Source organism: Oncorhynchus mykiss, chromosome 2, assembly GCF_013265735.2.
Source record: "Oncorhynchus mykiss isolate Arlee chromosome 2, USDA_OmykA_1.1, whole genome shotgun sequence".
NCBI classification, from domain to species: domain Eukaryota; kingdom Metazoa; phylum Chordata; class Actinopteri; order Salmoniformes; family Salmonidae; genus Oncorhynchus; species Oncorhynchus mykiss.
Window position 1 is genome coordinate 2,643,918 of NC_048566.1, and position 18,583 is coordinate 2,662,500.

The following is an 18,583-nucleotide window of genomic DNA, read 5'->3' on the forward strand; positions in this document are numbered from 1 at the left end:
GGCTGACAGACATGTTGAACATAGACTCAGATATATACAGGCTGACAGACATGTTGAACATAGACTCAGATATATACAGGCTGACAGACATGTTGAATATATACTCAGATATATACAGGCTGACAGACATGTTGAATATATACTCAGATATATACAGGCTGACAGACATGTTGAACATAGACTCAGATATACCCTAACGCTCAAAAGTTTGGGGTCAGTTAGAAATGTCCTTGTTTTTGAAAGAAAAGCACATTTTTTTTGTCCATTAAAGTTACATAATTACAGTGTAGACATTGTTAATGTTTTAAATTACTATTTTAGCTGGAAAAGGCTGATTTTTTATGGAATATCTACATAGGCGTACAGAGGCCCATTATCAGCAACCATCACCCCTGTGTTCCAATGGCACGTTGTGTTAGCTAATCCAAGTTTATCATTTTAAAAGGCTAATTAATCATTAGAAAACCATTTTGCCGTTATGTTAGCACAGCTGAAAACTGTAGTTCTGATTAAAGAAGCAATAAAACTGGCCTTCCTTAGACTAGTTGAGTATCTGGAGCATTAGCATTTGTGGGTTCGATTACAGGCTCAAAATGGCAGGAAACAAAGACCTTTCTTCTGAAACTCGTCAGTCTATTCCTGTTCTGAGAAATGAAGGCTATTCCATGTGAGAAGTTGCCAAGAAACTGAAGATCTCGTACAACGCTGTGTACTACTCCCTTCACAGAACAGCGCAAACTGGTTCTAATCAGAATAGAAAGAGGAGTGGGAGGCCCCGGTGCACAACTGAGCAAGAGGACAAGTACATTAGAGAGTCTAGTTTGAGAAACAGACGCCCCACAAGTCCTCAACTGGCAGCTTCATTAAATAGTACCAGCAAAAACACCAGTCTCAATGTCAACAGTGAAGAGGCGACTCCGGGATGCTGGCCTTCTAGGAAGAGTTACAAAGAAAAAGCCAGACAGACAGCGAGCATGGAGTTTTGGTTTATTAAGGTTTATTAAGGTTAGCTTTACACTGCAAACAAAGATGAGAAAACACTGTCAAGTCTGTGTTTCAAATTACACTCTATTCTCTATATAGTGCACTACCTTTGGCCAGACCCCCCCCCCCCCCCCCCCCATAGGGTCCTGGTGAAAAGTAGTGCACTATATAGGGAATAGGGTGCCAGTCCTGGTGGAAAGTAGTGCACTATAAAGGGAATAGGGTGCCATTTGAGAGGCAGACAGGGATCTAGACCAGACAATAAGTCCCCTGGGATAGGAGATGATCTACTGCTGAGATGTACATGAATAGAATCCAAACAACATGCAGTTTCACACCGTAACATCACAGCATCCCAAATGGCACCCTGTTCTCTAACTACTTCATACCAGGGCACAAAGGGGTCTCCGTCTACTCAGTAGTAGACTGACGTTCAAATGGAAAACCATAAAAACAGAAATACAAATAGAGAAACACGAGAGGAAAAAACAACAACAAATGTTTTGGTAAACAATCACAATGTGGTATGACAGTACGACAGACACAGAGAGTGTGGCTTTTACTGTGATGTAAATTCATTACCAAAAATATACCTGTTCCTCTGTGTCTGTTTCATTGTTGGTAAAAATAAATACTTTTAATTAAAGATATCCACCATCTTAAACCAGAGTATCACACAACGTGTCTTTAACCTGTCCTCTCCTTATCTCCTGTCCTTGTTTCCTACCCTCGTCTCCTCTTCCTAACTCTCACATGCAGCTCCAGAATCCATCAGTCTTTGTCCAAGACTGGGAAGTTTTTTTCCTCATATAAAGCTAAACTAGGACCCATCCAAAACCCATTTCAACCAAACCTATAGGCCAAATAAACATGTCAAACTCTTTCAAATACTCGAGCTAGGCTTGATTTAGTTTGCCCAGTACAAAGTACTTGGAAATCATTTCCATATTTATTTGATCCAGGTCCCTTATTCATAAAGAGTCTCGGTGTATGAATGCTGATCTAGGATCAGTTTTGCCTTGTAGAATATAAGGATGATTGTAAAAGAGGGGGCCCTGATGTTGGATCAGCACTCCTCCTCCGAGACGCTCTATGAATACAGGCCCAGGTCCATGTCTTCCAGCTCCTCGGTCTCAGTGGAGTTTCTCCCACATGAAGACCACTAGGATAGCCACCACAGCCAGGCCGATAGACAGCAGCTTCAGCCCCTCTCTGTCCAGGCTCCAGGGGCTCCAGGATACAGTCAGCACGCCTGAGGAGGGGACGGACCCATTCTGCTGGAGGGACAGCTGCTCCTGTTGAGAGACAGCAGAGTGTTAGCCAAGGTTACACTATAGAGAACTGTAGAGGAAGTGAGTTATCATCTGTTGTGAGCTACGGGGACACTCAATATGGCTGCCAGTCCACTCAATATGGCTGTCAGTCCACTCAATATGGCTGCCAGTCCACTCAATATGGCTGTCAGTCCACTCAATATGGCTGCCAGTCCACTCAATATGGCTGCCAGTCCACTCAATATGGCTGCCAGTCCACTCAATATGGCTGCCAGTCCACTCAATATGGCTACCAGTCCACTCAATATGGCTGCCAGTCCACTCAATATGGCTGTCAGTCCACTCAATATGGCTACCAGTCCACTCAATATGGCTACCAGTCCACTCAATATGGCTGCCAGTCCACTCAATATGGCTGTCAGTCCACTCAATATGGCTGCCAGTCCACTCAATATGGCTGCCAGTCCACTCAATATGGCTGTCAGTCCACTCAATATGGCTGCCAGTCCACTCAATATGGCTGCCAGTCCACTCAATATGGCTGCCAGTCCACTCAATATGGCTGTCAGTCCACTCAATGTGGCTGCCAGTCCACTCAATGTGGCTGCCAGTCCACTCAATATGGCTGTCAGTCCACTCAATGTGGCTGCCAGTCCACTCAATATGGCTGCCAGTCCACTCAATATGGCTACCAGTCCACTCAATATGGCTGCCAGTCCACTCAATATGGCTGCCAGTCCACTCAAGATGGCTGCCAGTCCACTCAATATGGCTGCCAGTCCACTCAATATGGCTACCAGTCCACTCAATATGGCTTCCAGTCCACTCAATATGGCTGGCAGTCCACTCAATATGGCTGCCAGTCCGCTCAATATGGCTGCCAGTCCGCTCAATATGGCTGCCAGTCCGCTCAATATGGCTGCCAGTCCACTCATTATGACATCATTGATTTTCCCATTCAATGGATTCTATTTATACATGTTTAACTCTCGGGAACTTCAGACAGTTGAGAAGAGACTTTTCTCCTTCCTGTCATTCATCTGAACCTGTAGATAGAGACTTTTCTCCTTCCTGTCATTCATCTGAACCTGTAGTTAGAGACTTTTCTCCTTCCTGTCATTCATCTGAACCTGTAGATAGAGACTTTTCTCCTTCCTGTCATATATCTGAACCTGTAGTTAGAGACTTTTCTCCTTCCTGTCATTCATCTGGACCTGTAGATAGAGACCTTTCTCCTTCCTGTCATTCATCTGAACCTGTAGTTATCCTGCTCCCAAATGGACACTTTTCCCTAGTGTGTTTATACAAGACTGAACACTGAACTCATTCAGTCAGGTTTCAGTACAGTAGGCTCATGGACAAGTCCCATTGTCCTCTCTGACACAGTGAGACCCTGATGAAAACTAGTGGACATGACCCATTGTCCTCTCTGACACAGTGAGACCCTGATGAAGACTAGTGTACATGACCCATTGTCCTCTCTGACACAGTGAGACCCTGATTGAAGGCTACAACACCTTGGTTATTTATCTAGAATCTCTGACCATATAACTTTCCCAGAACCCACTGTAAAGTTCAGGTTGTAATACAACCTTGTGCCAGAGATAATATGACCCAGACTCTCAGGATCAAATGGCCATTATTGGGGGTCCAGTCCTGTTCAGTCTCTCCTAATGTGATGGTGCATTAAAGACTCATCTATAATGAAGATGGTAATAGAGATATATCCCACTAGACCAGGAGAGAAGAGAGGGAGAGGCCTATCATATAATCATTTAGAGGAGGGGGGGAGAGAGAGAGAGAGAGAGAGAGAGAGAGAGAGAGGGAGGGAGGGAGGGAGGGAGGGAGGGAGGGAGGGAGGGAGGGGAGACAGACAGGCCTATCATATCATCATTTAGAGGAGGGAGAGAGGGGAGAGAGAGAGAGGGGAAGAGGGGAGAGAGAAAGAGAGAGAGAGAGAGAGAGAGAGAAAGAGAGAGAGAGAGAGAGAGAGAGAGAGAGAGAGAGAGAGAGAGAGAGAGAGAGAGAGGGGGGGGGGGTGAGAGAGATGGGGGAGAGAGAGGGGGGACAGCCAAGCCAGTCATATGATAATTTATGGGGTAGAGGGAGAGAGAGGGGGGACAGCCAAGCCAGTCATATGATCATTTATGGGGTAGAGGGAGAGAGAGGGGGGACAGCCAAGCCAGTCATATGATCATTTATGGGGTAGAGGGAGAGAGAGGGGGGACAGCCAAGCCAGTCATATGATCATTTATGGGGTAGAGGGAGAGAGAGGGGGGACAGCCAAGCCAGTCATATGATCATTTATGGGGTAGAGGGAGAGAGAGGGGGGACAGCCAAGCCAATCATTTGATCATTTATGGGGTAGAGGGTGAACGATTGAGCAGCCATGAAATACATTAAATATGGAGGATCAATCTGAATGACCATTTTATGATTTTGATATTTCAATTCCACCGGATGGCGGTCATTGAAATGTAAATTCCCCCTCTGCCGCAGTATATTATATATAGATACACTACATTACCAAAAGTATGTGGACACCTGCTCGTCTAACACCTCATTCCAAAACCATGGTCATTAATACAGAATTGTTCTTCATTTTGTTGCTATAACAGCCTCCTCTCTTCTGGGAAGGTTTTCCACTAGATGTTGGAACATTGCTGTGGGGATTTGCTTCCATTCAGCCACAAGAGCATTAGTGATGTCGGTCACTGAAGTTGGGCGATTAGGCCTGGCTCACAGTCGTCGTTCCAATTCATCCCAAAGGTGTTCGATGGGGTTGAGGTCAGGGCTCTGTGCAGGCCAGTTAAGTTCTTCCACACTGATCTCAACAAACAACATTTCTGTATGGACGTCACTTTGTGCACGGGGGCATTGTCATGCTGAAACAGGAAAGGGCCTTCCCCAAACTGTTGCCACACAAAATCGTCTAGAAAGTCATTGCATGCTGTAGCATTAAGATTTCCCTTCACTGGAACTAAGGGGCCCGAACCATGAAAAACAGCCCCCAAAAATTATTACTCATCCACCAAACTTTACAGTTGCCACTATGCATTGGGGCAGGTAGCGTTCTCCTGATATCCGTCAAACCCAGATTTGTCAGTCGGACTGCCAGATGGTGAAGTGTGATTCATTACTCCAGAGAACGCGTTTCCACTGCCCCAGAGTCCAATGGAGGCGAGCTTTACACCACTCCAGCCGACGCTTGGCATTGCACCTGGTGATGTTAAGCTTGTGTGCAGCTGCTCGGCCACGGAAACCCATTTCATGAAGCTCCCGACGAACAGTTCTTGTGCTGACGTTACTTCCAGAGGCAGTTTGCAACCGAGGACAGAAGATTTTTTTACTCACTTCAGCACTCGGCAGTCCCGTTCTGTGAGCTTGTGTGGCCTACCACTTCACGGCTGAGCCGTTGTTGCTCCTAGACGTTTCCACTTCACAATAACAGCACTTACAGTTGACCGGGGGGCAGCTCTAGCAGGGCAGAAATTTGACGAACTGACTTGTTGGAAAGGCGGCATCCTATGACGGTGCCATGTTGAAAGTCACTGAGCTCTTCAGTAAAGCCATTCTACTGCCAATGTTTGTCTATGGAGATTGCATGGATGTGTGCTCGATTCTATACACCTGTCAGTAACAGGGCGCGGTTGAAATGGCTGAAATCCACTAATTTGAAGGGGTGTCCACATACTTAAAGTATATATATAGTGTAGATTAGATCGATCTACTTCAGAAGATGTGCTTTGCGAGAAGATTGAGATATATATGTTTTATATAATGGTTTGTATTACCTACACATTACCGACTGTGCTTCTAAGAAATTCAGCCAGTGCTGGCAACTATCAATTTCCAGTCCATTTCTCCAGGTGGCGAATTAGAGAAATAGAGAAGCGACTGTTCAGTCGGTATCAGCTTGACACCCGTCTAGATCATTAAAGAGCATTATTACCGGGTGAGATACTGTACCACATATCCCTTCAAACACGCTTTCAACCCCTACACAGACCTGTCTGAAGGCTGTGTGTGTCAGGGATGGATGTGAATGCATAGCAGGGAAGCAAGCCTCTCTTCTGTAATCCAACCTCATCTCTGATGGACTTTCAAGATTTGGTGATTTTCTGACTCTCCTCTCTCTCTCTCTACTGACTTCTCAACCTTCTGTCCCTGGTGTGCATATATATATATATATATATATATATATATATATATATATATATATATATACATATATATATATATATATATCTCCCTCGCCCACTCAGCCCTGCAGCCGCCTGCAGCTGGAAACACGGTAATTGATAGAGCTCAGAGGCTCTTCTGAGAGAGACAATGTGTGTGTGCACCCCCCCCCCCAGACCCTTCCTATCCCCTACGTGTCTTGATCACAGGAGGAATCTGTCCAGAAGGGAACACTGTCTCGATCACAGGAGGAAACTGTCCAGGAGGGACCCCTGTCTCAATCACAGGAGGACTCTGTCCAGAAGGGAACACTGTCTCGAGCACAGGAGGAATCTGTCTAGGAGGGGACACTGTCTTGATCACAGGAGGAATCTGTCCAGGAGGGGACACTGTCTTGATCACAGGAGGAATCTGTCTAGGAGGGGACACTGTCTTGATCACAGGAGGAATCTGTCTAGGAGGGGACACTGTCTTGATAACAGGAGGAATCTGTCTAGGAGGGGACACTGTCTTGATCACAGGAGGAATCTGTCCAGAAGGGAACACTGTCTCAATCACAGGAGGAATCTGTCCAGGAGGGACCACTGTCTCAATCACAGGAGGACTCTGTCCAGGAGGGAACACTGTCTCGATCACAGGAGGACTCTGTCCAGAAGGGAACACTGTCTTGATCACAGGAGGAATCTGTCCAGGAGGGAACACTGTCTCGATCACAGGAGGACTCTGTCTAGAAGGGAACACTGTCTCGATCACAGGAGGAATCTGTCCAGGAGGACACACTGTCTTGATCACAGGAGTAATCTGTCCAGAAGGGAACACTGTCTCAATCACAGGAGGAATCTGTCCAGGAGGGCTCACTGTCTCGATCACAGGAGGAATCTGTCCAGAAGGGACCACTGTCTCAATCACAGGAGGAATCTGTACAGGAGGGGACACTGTCTCGATCACAGGAGGACTCTGTCCAGGAGGGAACACTGTCTTGATCATTCATTATGAAAGGCTGATCTATCTTGCTGTGCCTGAACTATGAGAGGAACAGCGGTGTGCTGCCATTTTCCACCTTCCCTCTGTGATGAGAGGAGTGAAGAGAGAGACAATGACTCTGCTAAGATGGGATGGCCTGGGATAATGGTGGCGGTAGAGTGAATGTCCTAACTCATACACTGGGATAATGGTGGCGGTAGAGTGAATGTCCTAACTCATACACTGGGATAATGGTGGCGGTAGAGTGAATGTCCTAACTCATACACTGGGATAATGGTGGCGGTAGAGTGAATGTCCTAACTCATACACTGGGATAATGGTGGTGGTAGAGTGAATGTCCCAACTCATACACTGGGATAATGGTGGCGGTAGAGTGAATGTCCTAACTCATACACTGGGATAATGGTGGTGGTAGAGTGAATGTCCTAACTCATACACTGGGATAATGGTGGTGGTAGAGTGAATGTCCCAACTCATACACTGGGATAATGGTGGCGGTAGAGTGAATGTCCTAACTCATACACTGGGATAATGGTGGTGGTAGAGTGAATGTCCTAACTCATACACTGGGATAATGGTGATGGTAGAGTGAATGTCCTAACTCATACACTGGGATAATGGTGGTGGTAGAGTGAATGTCCCAACTCATACACTGGGATAATGGTGGCGGTAGAGTGAATGTCCTAACTCATACACTGGGATAATGATGATGGTAGAGTGAATGTCCTAACTCATACACTGGGATAATGGTGGTGGTAGAGTGAATGTCCTAACTCATACACTGGGATAATGGTGGTGGTAGAGTGAATGTCCTAACTCATACACTGGGATAATGGTGGTGGTAGAGTGAATATCCTAACTCATACACTGGGATAATGGTGGTGGTAGAGTGAATATCCTAACTCATACACTGGGATAATGGTGGTGGTAGAGTGAATGTCCTAACTCATACACTGGGATAATGGTGGTGGTAGAGTGAATGTCCTAACTCATACACTGGGATAATGGTGATGGTAGAGTGAATGTCCTAACTCATACACTGGGATAATGGTGGTGGTAGAGTGAATGTCCTAACTCATACACTGGGATAATGGTGGTGGTAGAGTGAATGTCCTAACTCATACACTGGGATAATGGTGGTGGTAGAGTGAATATCCTAACTCATACACTGGGATAATGGTGGTGGTAGAGTGAATATCCTAACTCATACACTGGGATAATGGTGGTGGTAGAGTGAATGTCCTAACTCATACACTGGGATAATGGTGATGGTAGAGTGAATGTCCTAACTCATACATGTCTGCTGTGTTTACACATAACACCTACTGCTTTCAACCAAAGACACAGAGCTGCTGAGTGTTCATGACTTCACACTATGCACAGTGTGAGTGAGAAGTGTGTGGGCTTGAGTTAAAAAGACTGCTAACTCAGTTACTTCCCACACATAGTTTTACCTCAGGGGCAATATCCACCACGCTGTCTCTAACCTGTTTTTACCTCAGGAACAATATCCACCACTCTGTCTCTAACCTGTCTTACCTCAGGGACAATATCCACCACTCTGTCTCTAACCTGTTTAACCTCAGGGACAATATCCACCACTCTGTCTCTAACCTGTCTTAACCTCAGGGACAATATCCACCACTCTGTCTCTAATCTGTCTTACCTCAGGGACAATATCCACCACTCTGTCTCTAATCTGTTTTACCTCAGGGACAATATCCACCACTCTGTCTCTAACCTGTTTTACCTCAGGGACAATATCCACCACTCTGTCTCTAACCTGTCTTACCTCAGGGACAATATCCACCACTCTGTCTCTAACCTGTTTAACCTCAGGGACAATATCCACCACTCTGTCTCTAACCTGTCTTAACCTCAGGGACAATATCCACCACTCTGTCTCTAATCTGTCTTACCTCAGGGACAATATCCACCACTCTGTCTCTAATCTGTTTTACCTCAGGGACAATATCCACCACTCTGTCTCTAACCTGTTTTACCTCAGGGACAATATCCACCACTCTGTCTCTAACCTGTCTTACCTCAGGGACAATATCCACCACTCTGTCTCTAACCTGTCTTACCTCAGGGACAATATCCACCACTCTGTCTCTAACCTGTTTTTACCTCAGGGACAATATCCACCACTCTGTCTCTAACCTGTCTTACCCCAGGGACAATATCCACCACTCTGTCTCTAATCTGTTTAACCTCAGGGACAATATCCACCACTCTGTCTCTAACCTGTTTAACCTCAGAGACAATATCCACCACTCTGTCTCTAAACTGTCTTACCTCAGGGACAATATCCACCACTCTGTCTCTAACCTGTTTAACCTCAGGGACAATATCCACCACTCTGTCTCTAACCTGTTTTTACCTCAGGAACAATATCCACCACTCTGTCTCTAACCTGTTTTACCTCAGGGACAATATCCACCACTATGTCTCTAACCTGTTTTTACCTCAGGGACAATATCCACCACTCTGTCTCTAACCTGTTTTTACCTCTGGGACAATATCCACCACTCGGTCTCTAACCTGTTTTACCTCAGGGACAATATCCACCACTCTGTCTCTAACCTGTTTTACCTCAGGGACAATATCCACCACTCTGTCTCTAACCTGTTTTACCTCAGGGACAATATCCCCCACTCTGTATCTAACCTGTTTTTACCTCAGGGACAATATCCACCACTCTGTCTCTAACCTGTTTTTACCTCAGGGACAATATCCACCACTCTGTCTCTAACCTGTTTTACCTCAGGGACAATATCCACCACTCTGTCTCTAACCTGTTTTTACCTCAGGGACAATATCCACCACTCTGTCACTAACCTGTTTAACCTCAGGGACAATATCCACCACTCTGTCTCTAACCTGTTTAACCTCAGGGACAATATCCACCACTCTGTCTCTAACCTGTTTTACCTCAGGGACAATATCCCCCACTCTGTCTCTAACCTGTTTAACCTCAGGGACAATATCCACCACTCTGTCTCTAACCTGTTTTACCTCAGGGACAATATCCCCCACTCTGTCTCTAACCTGTTTTACCTCAGGGACAATATCCCCCACTCTGTCTCTAACCTGTTTAACCTCAGGGACAATATCCACCACTCTGTCTCTAACCTGTTTAACCTCAGGGACAATATCCACCACTCTGTCTCTAACCTGTTTTACCTCAGGGACAATATCCCCCACTCTGTCTCTAACCTGTTTTACCTCAGGGACAATATCCACCACTCTGTCTCTAACCTGTTTAACCTCAGGGACAATATCCACCACTCTGTCTCTAACCTGTTTTACCTCAGGGACAATATCCACCACTCTGTCTCTAACCTGTTTTTACCTCAGGGACAATATCCACCACTCTGTCTCTAACCTGTCTTACCCCAGGGACAATATCCACCACTCTGTCTCTAATCTGTTTAACCTCAGGGACAATATCCACCACTCTGTCTCTAACCTGTTTAACCTCAGAGACAATATCCACCACTCTGTCTCTAAACTGTCTTACCTCAGGGACAATATCCACCACTCTGTCTCTAACCTGTTTAACCTCAGGGACAATATCCACCACTCTGTCTCTAACCTGTTTTTACCTCAGGAACAATATCCACCACTCTGTCTCTAACCTGTTTTACCTCAGGGACAATATCCACCACTATGTCTCTAACCTGTTTTTACCTCAGGGACAATATCCACCACTCTGTCTCTAACCTGTTTTTACCTCTGGGACAATATCCACCACTCGGTCTCTAACCTGTTTTACCTCAGGGACAATATCCACCACTCTGTCTCTAACCTGTTTTACCTCAGGGACAATATCCACCACTCTGTCTCTAACCTGTTTTACCTCAGGGACAATATCCCCCACTCTGTATCTAACCTGTTTTTACCTCAGGGACAATATCCACCACTCTGTCTCTAACCTGTTTTTACCTCAGGGACAATATCCACCACTCTGTCTCTAACCTGTTTTACCTCAGGGACAATATCCACCACTCTGTCTCTAACCTGTTTTTACCTCAGGGACAATATCCACCACTCTGTCACTAACCTGTTTAACCTCAGGGACAATATCCACCACTCTGTCTCTAACCTGTTTAACCTCAGGGACAATATCCACCACTCTGTCTCTAACCTGTTTTACCTCAGGGACAATATCCCCCACTCTGTCTCTAACCTGTTTAACCTCAGGGACAATATCCACCACTCTGTCTCTAACCTGTTTTACCTCAGGGACAATATCCCCCACTCTGTCTCTAACCTGTTTTACCTCAGGGACAATATCCCCCACTCTGTCTCTAACCTGTTTAACCTCAGGGACAATATCCACCACTCTGTCTCTAACCTGTTTAACCTCAGGGACAATATCCACCACTCTGTCTCTAACCTGTTTTACCTCAGGGACAATATCCCCCACTCTGTCTCTAACCTGTTTTACCTCAGGGACAATATCCACCACTCTGTCTCTAACCTGTTTAACCTCAGGGACAATATCCACCACTCTGTCTCTAACCTGTTTTACCTCAGGGACAATATCCACCACTCTGTCTCTAACCTGTTTTACCTCAGGGACAATATCCACCACTCTGTCTCTAACCTGTTTTACCTCAGGGACAATATCCACCACTCTGTCTCTAACCTGTTTTACCTCAGGGACAATATCCCCCACTCTGTCTCTAGAGGTGAATAATATAATAATGGGGAGCTATAGAGAATAGTAGAATCCTGGGGGGGGGGGGGGGGGGGTATGTCTCTCCTTGTGACCTCACAGCACCTCTCTCTCTCTCGCTATCTCTCATCAGAATGTATGAAGCCAGGCGCTAGGAGACACCGGGTTGGACATAACTAATGTAAAACACTTCAGAGGCTGAGGGCTGCTCCCCCCCCCCCCCCCCCTTGCACTGTAGGAGACGAGAGCACAGTGAAGTCTGGCTGGGCCAGGTTAGAACAGGGAAGCACAGGGAAGTCTGGCTGGGCCAGGTTAGAACAGGGAAGCACAGTGAAGTCTGGCTGGGCCAGGTTAGAACAGGGAAGTCTGGCTAGAACAAGGAAGCACAGGGAAGTCTGGCTGGGCCAGGTTAGAACAGGGAAGTCTGGTTAGAACAGGGAAGCACAGTGAAGTCTGGCTGGGCCAGGTTAGAACAGGGAAGCACAGTGAAATCTGGCTGGGCCAAGTTAGAACAGGGAAGCACAGGGAAGTCTGGCTGGGCCAGGTTAGAACAGGGAAGCACATGGAAGTCTGACTGGGCCAGGTTAGAACAGGGAAGTCTGGCTAGAACAAGGAAGCACAGGGAAGTCTGGCTGGGCCAGGTTAGAACAGGGAAGTCTGGTTAGAACAGGGAAGCACAGTGAAGTCTGGCTGGGCCAGGTTAGAACAGGGAAGCACAGTGAAATCTGGCTGGGCCAAGTTAGAACAGGGAAGCACAGTGAAATCTGGCTGGGCCAGGTTAGAACAGGGAAGTCTGGCTAGAACAGGGAAGCACAGTGAAGTCTGGCTGGGCCAGGTTATAACAGGGAAGCACAGTGAAATCTGGCTAGGCCAGGTTAGAACAGGGAAGCACAGGGAAGTCTGGCTGGGCCAGGTTAGAACAGGGAAGTCTGGCTAGAACAGGGAAGCACAGTGAAGTCTGGCTGGGCCAGGTTAGAACAGGGAAGTCTGGCTAGAACAGGGAAGCACAGGGAAGGATTCAGCAGGAGAATAGCTATACACTCTACGATAGTCTACTCTCTATTGAGGTGAATTGCAATTCAACACGATCATTTTCCACCTGACAGATTTCAGGCGGGCATACGGAGGAGAAGATGTTATGACTACAGGTGTGTGTGTGTGTGTGTGTGTGTGTGTGTGTGTATGTGTGTTTATGTATGAATACAGGTGTTAGCCCCCGTGGTACAACTTGTTGCCGTAGCGTGTTACTAAGCCGTGTAAATCTGCTGCCACAACATTCTGGATACCGCCTGGCTGTGAACTGACTTCGCTCCAAATCCTTCACCCCTCTCTCTTTATCTATCTATCGCTCTGTCTCTCTCTCTATTTTTTTCCCTTAAATAATCTGCAGAGAGCTAAAATAAACTAATTGGGAGATAATATTTAAGAATTCCATCTGTACTTTAGCCTCTGTGGAGCGAAGGCTTATGGGAGAAAAGGGGGCCCTCCTGGCTGCTAAGTGCCGGCTCCGAGGGAGTGAGGGAGCTGAGGGGTGAGGAGTGAAAGGAGGAAGGGAGCGAGGTATTCCCCTCTGAGGTCACGACCCATTTCCTCCGTCAGATGAGGCAGGAGCAGAGATAAAGCAGAGAGCTCTCCAAAGACTGAGGTGACCTAAGTTTCAACATTTTCTCTCTCTCTCTCTGTGTCTCGCTCTCTCTCTCTGTCTGTTTCTCTCTCCCTCTCTCTCCCCCCCATCTCTCTCTCTCTCCCCCTCTCCCTCTCTCTCTCCCCCTCCCACCCCCTCTCTCTCTGTCTCTCTCTCTCTCCCCCTCTCTCTCTCTCGCTCGCCCTCTCTCTCTCTCTCTCTCGCTCGCCCTCTCTCTCTCTCTCTCTCCCCCTCTCTCTCCCCCTCTCTCTCTCTGTCTCCCCCGCTCCCTCTCTCTCTCTCAGCTCAGACCAAGAAGCATCATTGATCTCTGACCCGTCAACCCTCACACACAGGTTTAACCCAGAGCCAGGCACGCACACACCATCATACAAACACACACACACTGCCACACACATACACACACCATCATACAAACACAAACACACTGCCACACACATACACACACCCTGCCACACACATACAGACACCATCATACAAACACACACACACACACACTGCCACACACACACACACACACCGTCACACACACACACACCGTCACATACACACACCGTCACATACACACACACCGTCACATACACACACCGTCACATACACACACCGTTAACCCACAAACATGTCTGGGCTTCGCTATGGCCTGTCTGACATCTTACTATGGGGAGCAACAGCAGATCAACAGCAGATCAGATCAACAGCAGATCAGATCCACAGCAGATCAACAACAGGCCAAACACATGGAGATGATCACATATTTCAGTGAGAGCAGGCGAACGCTGGCGAGAGGAAGGCTTTGTTTACTTCATTTGGAAATACAGAGGAAATGCTTTTTCTTTTTTGCAGTGGGAGAAAAAGCTTTCACCTAAATGAATATTCATAGCCTTTCTCTAACAGATAAGGCCGAGCCGCATCCAATTTAGGCTGCAAGACTGAAAAGCATATCAAGAGGAAAGTCCACCTTGTTTCGAAAAAAAAAACCCATTACCGACTGACTAAAATACAAGAGTTTAATCTCCTGTGTTTAAATGCGACCCCCGTTACACCATAAGATCTGAGTGTAACAGCATAGCAACGCTGCTTTGACCATCCCCTCCAGAAGGAAATTCCTCCCTGGCTACACAGCTCTCCACGGAGCACTACGAGGGCTCATTGTAATACAAACAAGTGAGACTGTATAAACCACGGCTGGAAACCCTATATTCCTAGATAGGGCACTACTTTAGACCTGAGATCTGGTCAAAAGTAGGGAGCTACGTAGGGAGTTACGTAGGGAGCTACGTAGGGAGTTACGTAGGGAGCTACGTAGGGAGCTACGTAGGGAGCTACGTAGGGAGTTACGTAGGGAGCTACGTAGGGAGTTACGTAGGGAGTTACATAGGGAGCTACGTAGGGAGTTACGTAGGGAGCTACGTAGGGAGTTACGTAGGGAGCTACGTAGGGAGTTACGTAGGGAGTTACGTAGGGAGTTACGTAGGGAGTTACGTAGGGAGCTACGAAGGGAGCTACGTAGGGAGCTACATAGGGATTTACGTAGGGAGCTACGTAGGCAGCTAAGTAGGGAGTTACGTAGGGAGCTAAGTAGGGAGCTACGTAAGGAGCTACGTAGGGAGCTAAGTAGGGAGTTACGTAGGGAGCTACGTAGGGAGCTACGTAGGCAGTTACGTAGGGAGCTACGTAGGGAGTTACGTAGGGAGCTACGTAGGGAGTTACGTAGGGAGTTACGTAGGGAGTTACGTAGGGAGTTACGTAGGGAGCTACGTAGGGAGTTACGTAGGGAGCTACATAGGGAGCTACGAAGGGAGTTACGTAGGGAGCTACGTAGGGAGTTACGTAGGGAGCTACGTAGGGAGTTACGTAGGGAGCTACGTAGGGAGCTACGTAGGGAGTTACGTAGGGAGCTACGTAGGGAGCTACGTAGGGAGTTACGTAGGGAGTTACGTAGAGAGTTACGTAGGGAGTTACGTAGGGAGTTACGTAGGGAGTTACGTAGGGAGCTACGTAGGGAGTTACGTAGGGAGTTACGTAGGGAGTTACGTAGGGAGCTACGTAGGGAGCTACGTAGGGAGTTACGTAGGGAGCTACGTAGGGAGCTACGTAGGGAGTTACGTAGGGAGCTACGTAGGGAGTTACGTAGGGAGTTACGTAGGGAGCTACGTAGGGAGCTACGTAGGGAGTTACGTAGGGAGTTACGTAGGGAGTTACGTAGGGAATTCGAGTTACGTAGGGAATTCATGTTTCGTCACAATACTGTTTTGAATGTTCGTTTTTTGGACTGATGCCAAACTTCCTACTCGATGCCTCGTCAATGAGCGCTGATGAAGATGATCAAAAAGTGCATTACAGCGGCTTGGGGGAAAAAAACGATGACGTTCAAAACGAGGTAAATAATTAGTAGGAAAACCAGATTGACTTTAGATGCAGTATAACGTTAGCTAGCTAAGCTTGAGGGGAGGCCATCAGATTTTAGCTAGCTAATGTTAGCATCGCTAGCTATTTTTGACGAACTCTGCGAGCGAACGACAACATCGCCATCTGTCCAAAGTAAAATTGACGACATGATAACGCTAACAAAGTAATTTCCTAAATATTTGACTACTCTAGCAATGGCATCGTATTTCGAAAAGGCACTATATTGTATTTAGACTATAACATCCAGAATGATTTGGGCTTAACACCACTTCAGGTAAACCACTTTGCGCCGTTGGCAACGGTGACACGCGACCGAGTGACGGAGGTGCCATTTGGGAAGCTTCCCATCTCTTCGCAGAACAGCCCGAGTCTCATTGTGACAGTAAAGCCTCTAAGAGAACCACAGAATCACCTTTCAGCCCTGACCTTTCCTCTTCCTGTCACCTGCGGGTCACCGATCACAAGGCCTCATTCCCCTGTGGTCACCAATCATAAGTCTCTATTCACTTCCTGTCATCTGTGGGTCACCGATCACAAGGCCTCATTCACAGGCCAGTCATTGTGAGTGGGTGGTGTTACAATACAAACATCTCTCACATCTCTCACATGGTATAATACGTCTGTTGTAACTCACCACATCGTGACCAGAAACTAGAGACTCTTTCACAGTTCTTCTTTCACCTGCAGTCTCTTAACAGGCCTTGGGATCTCACCTGTCACCTCATCTGTGGGGCTTGATTTCAGATCATGTGTACCGCCCATGCAGACTAAGGTAAAGTGACTGCACCTCTCCCCCTTCCATAGGTTACAGACAGGTGACTCTAGTTCCGGCCGCGCATGGTTATAACATCCAGACAAGGTGACTCTAGTTCTGGCTATGCATGGTTATAACATCCAGACAAGGTGACTCTAGTTCTGGCCGCGCATGGTTATAACATCGACAGGTGACTCTAGTTCCGGCCAAGCATGGTTATAACATCGACAGGTGACTCTAGTTCCGGCCAAGCATGGTTATAACATCGACAGGTAACTCTAGTTCTGGCCGCGCATGGTTATAACATCGACAGGTAACTCTAGTTCTGGCCGCGCATGGTTATAACATCGACAGGTGACTCTAGTTCTGGCCGCGCATGGTTATAACATCCAGACAAGGTGACTCTAGTTCTGGCCAAGCATGGTTATAACATCCAGACAAGGTGACTCTAGTTCTGGCTATGCATGTTTATAACATCCAGACAAGGTGACTCTAGTTCTGGCTACACATGGTTATAACATCCAGACAAGGTGACTCTAGTTCTGGCTACACATGGTTATAACACCCAGACGAGGTGACTCTAGTTCTGGCTATGCATGTTTATAACATCCAGACAAGGTGACTCTAGATCTGGCTACGCATGGTTATAACATCCAGATAACGTTTACTTGTAACTCCATGTTACCACGTCACAGTAACACACCGTAAGAGTTCCATGTTACCACCACGTCACAGTAACACACTGTAAGAGTTCCATGTCACCACGTCACAGTAACACACCGTAAGAGTTCCATGTTACCACCACGTCACAGTAACACACTGTAAGAGTTCCATGTCACCACGTCACAGTAACACACCGTAAGAGTTCCATGTTACCACCACGTCACAGTAACACACCGTAAGAGTTCCATGTTACCACCACGTCACAGTAACACACCGTAAGAGTTCCATGTTACCAGGTCACAGTAACACACCGTAAGAGTTCCATGTTACCACCACGTCACAGTAACACACTGTAAGAGTTCCATGTTACCACCACGTCACAGTAACACACTGTAAGAGTTCCATGTTACCACCACGTCACAGTAACACACCGTAAGAGTTCCATGTTACCACGTCACAGTAACACACCATAAGAGTTCCATGTTACCAGGTCACAGTAACACACCGTAAGAGTTCCATGTTACCACGTCACAGTAACACACCGTAAGAGTTCCATGTTACCAGGTCACAGTAACACACCGGAAGAGTTCCATGTCAACACCACGTCACAGTAACACACCGTAAGAGTTCCATGTTACCAGGTCACAGTAACACACCGTAAGAGTTCCATGTTACCACCACGTCACAGTAACACACCGTAAGAGTTCCATGTTACCACGTCACAGTAACACACCGTAAGAGTTCCATGTTACCACGTCACAGTAACACACTGTAAGAGTTCCATGTTACCACGTCACAGTAACACACCGTAAGAGTTCCATGTCACCAGGTCACAGTAACACACCGTAAGAGTTCCATGTCACCACGTCACAGTAACACACCGTAAGAGTTCCATGTTACCACGTCACAGTAACACACCGTAAGAGTTCCATGTTACCACGTCACAGTAACACACCGTAAGAGTTCCATGTTACCACGTCACAGTAACACACCGTAAGAGTTCC

The 18,583-nt window shown here is 46.9% G+C and overlaps 1 protein-coding gene across 2 annotated transcripts in view; it reads right to left on the reverse strand.

Moving 5' to 3' along the window:
* Positions 1-972: 972 nt before the first annotated feature.
* The window catches only part of cdkal1 (CDK5 regulatory subunit associated protein 1-like 1), a 746,123-nt gene continuing 728,512 nt past the window's right edge, over positions 973-18,583 (reverse strand). For both annotated transcript variants that reach the window (XM_036935217.1, XM_036935222.1), the window contains exon 15: positions 973-2,279. In XM_036935217.1, the coding sequence (XP_036791112.1) occupies positions 2,118-2,279 (162 nt within the window). In that variant the 3' untranslated portion in view covers positions 973-2,117. The remainder of the gene's footprint in view (positions 2,280-18,583) is intronic.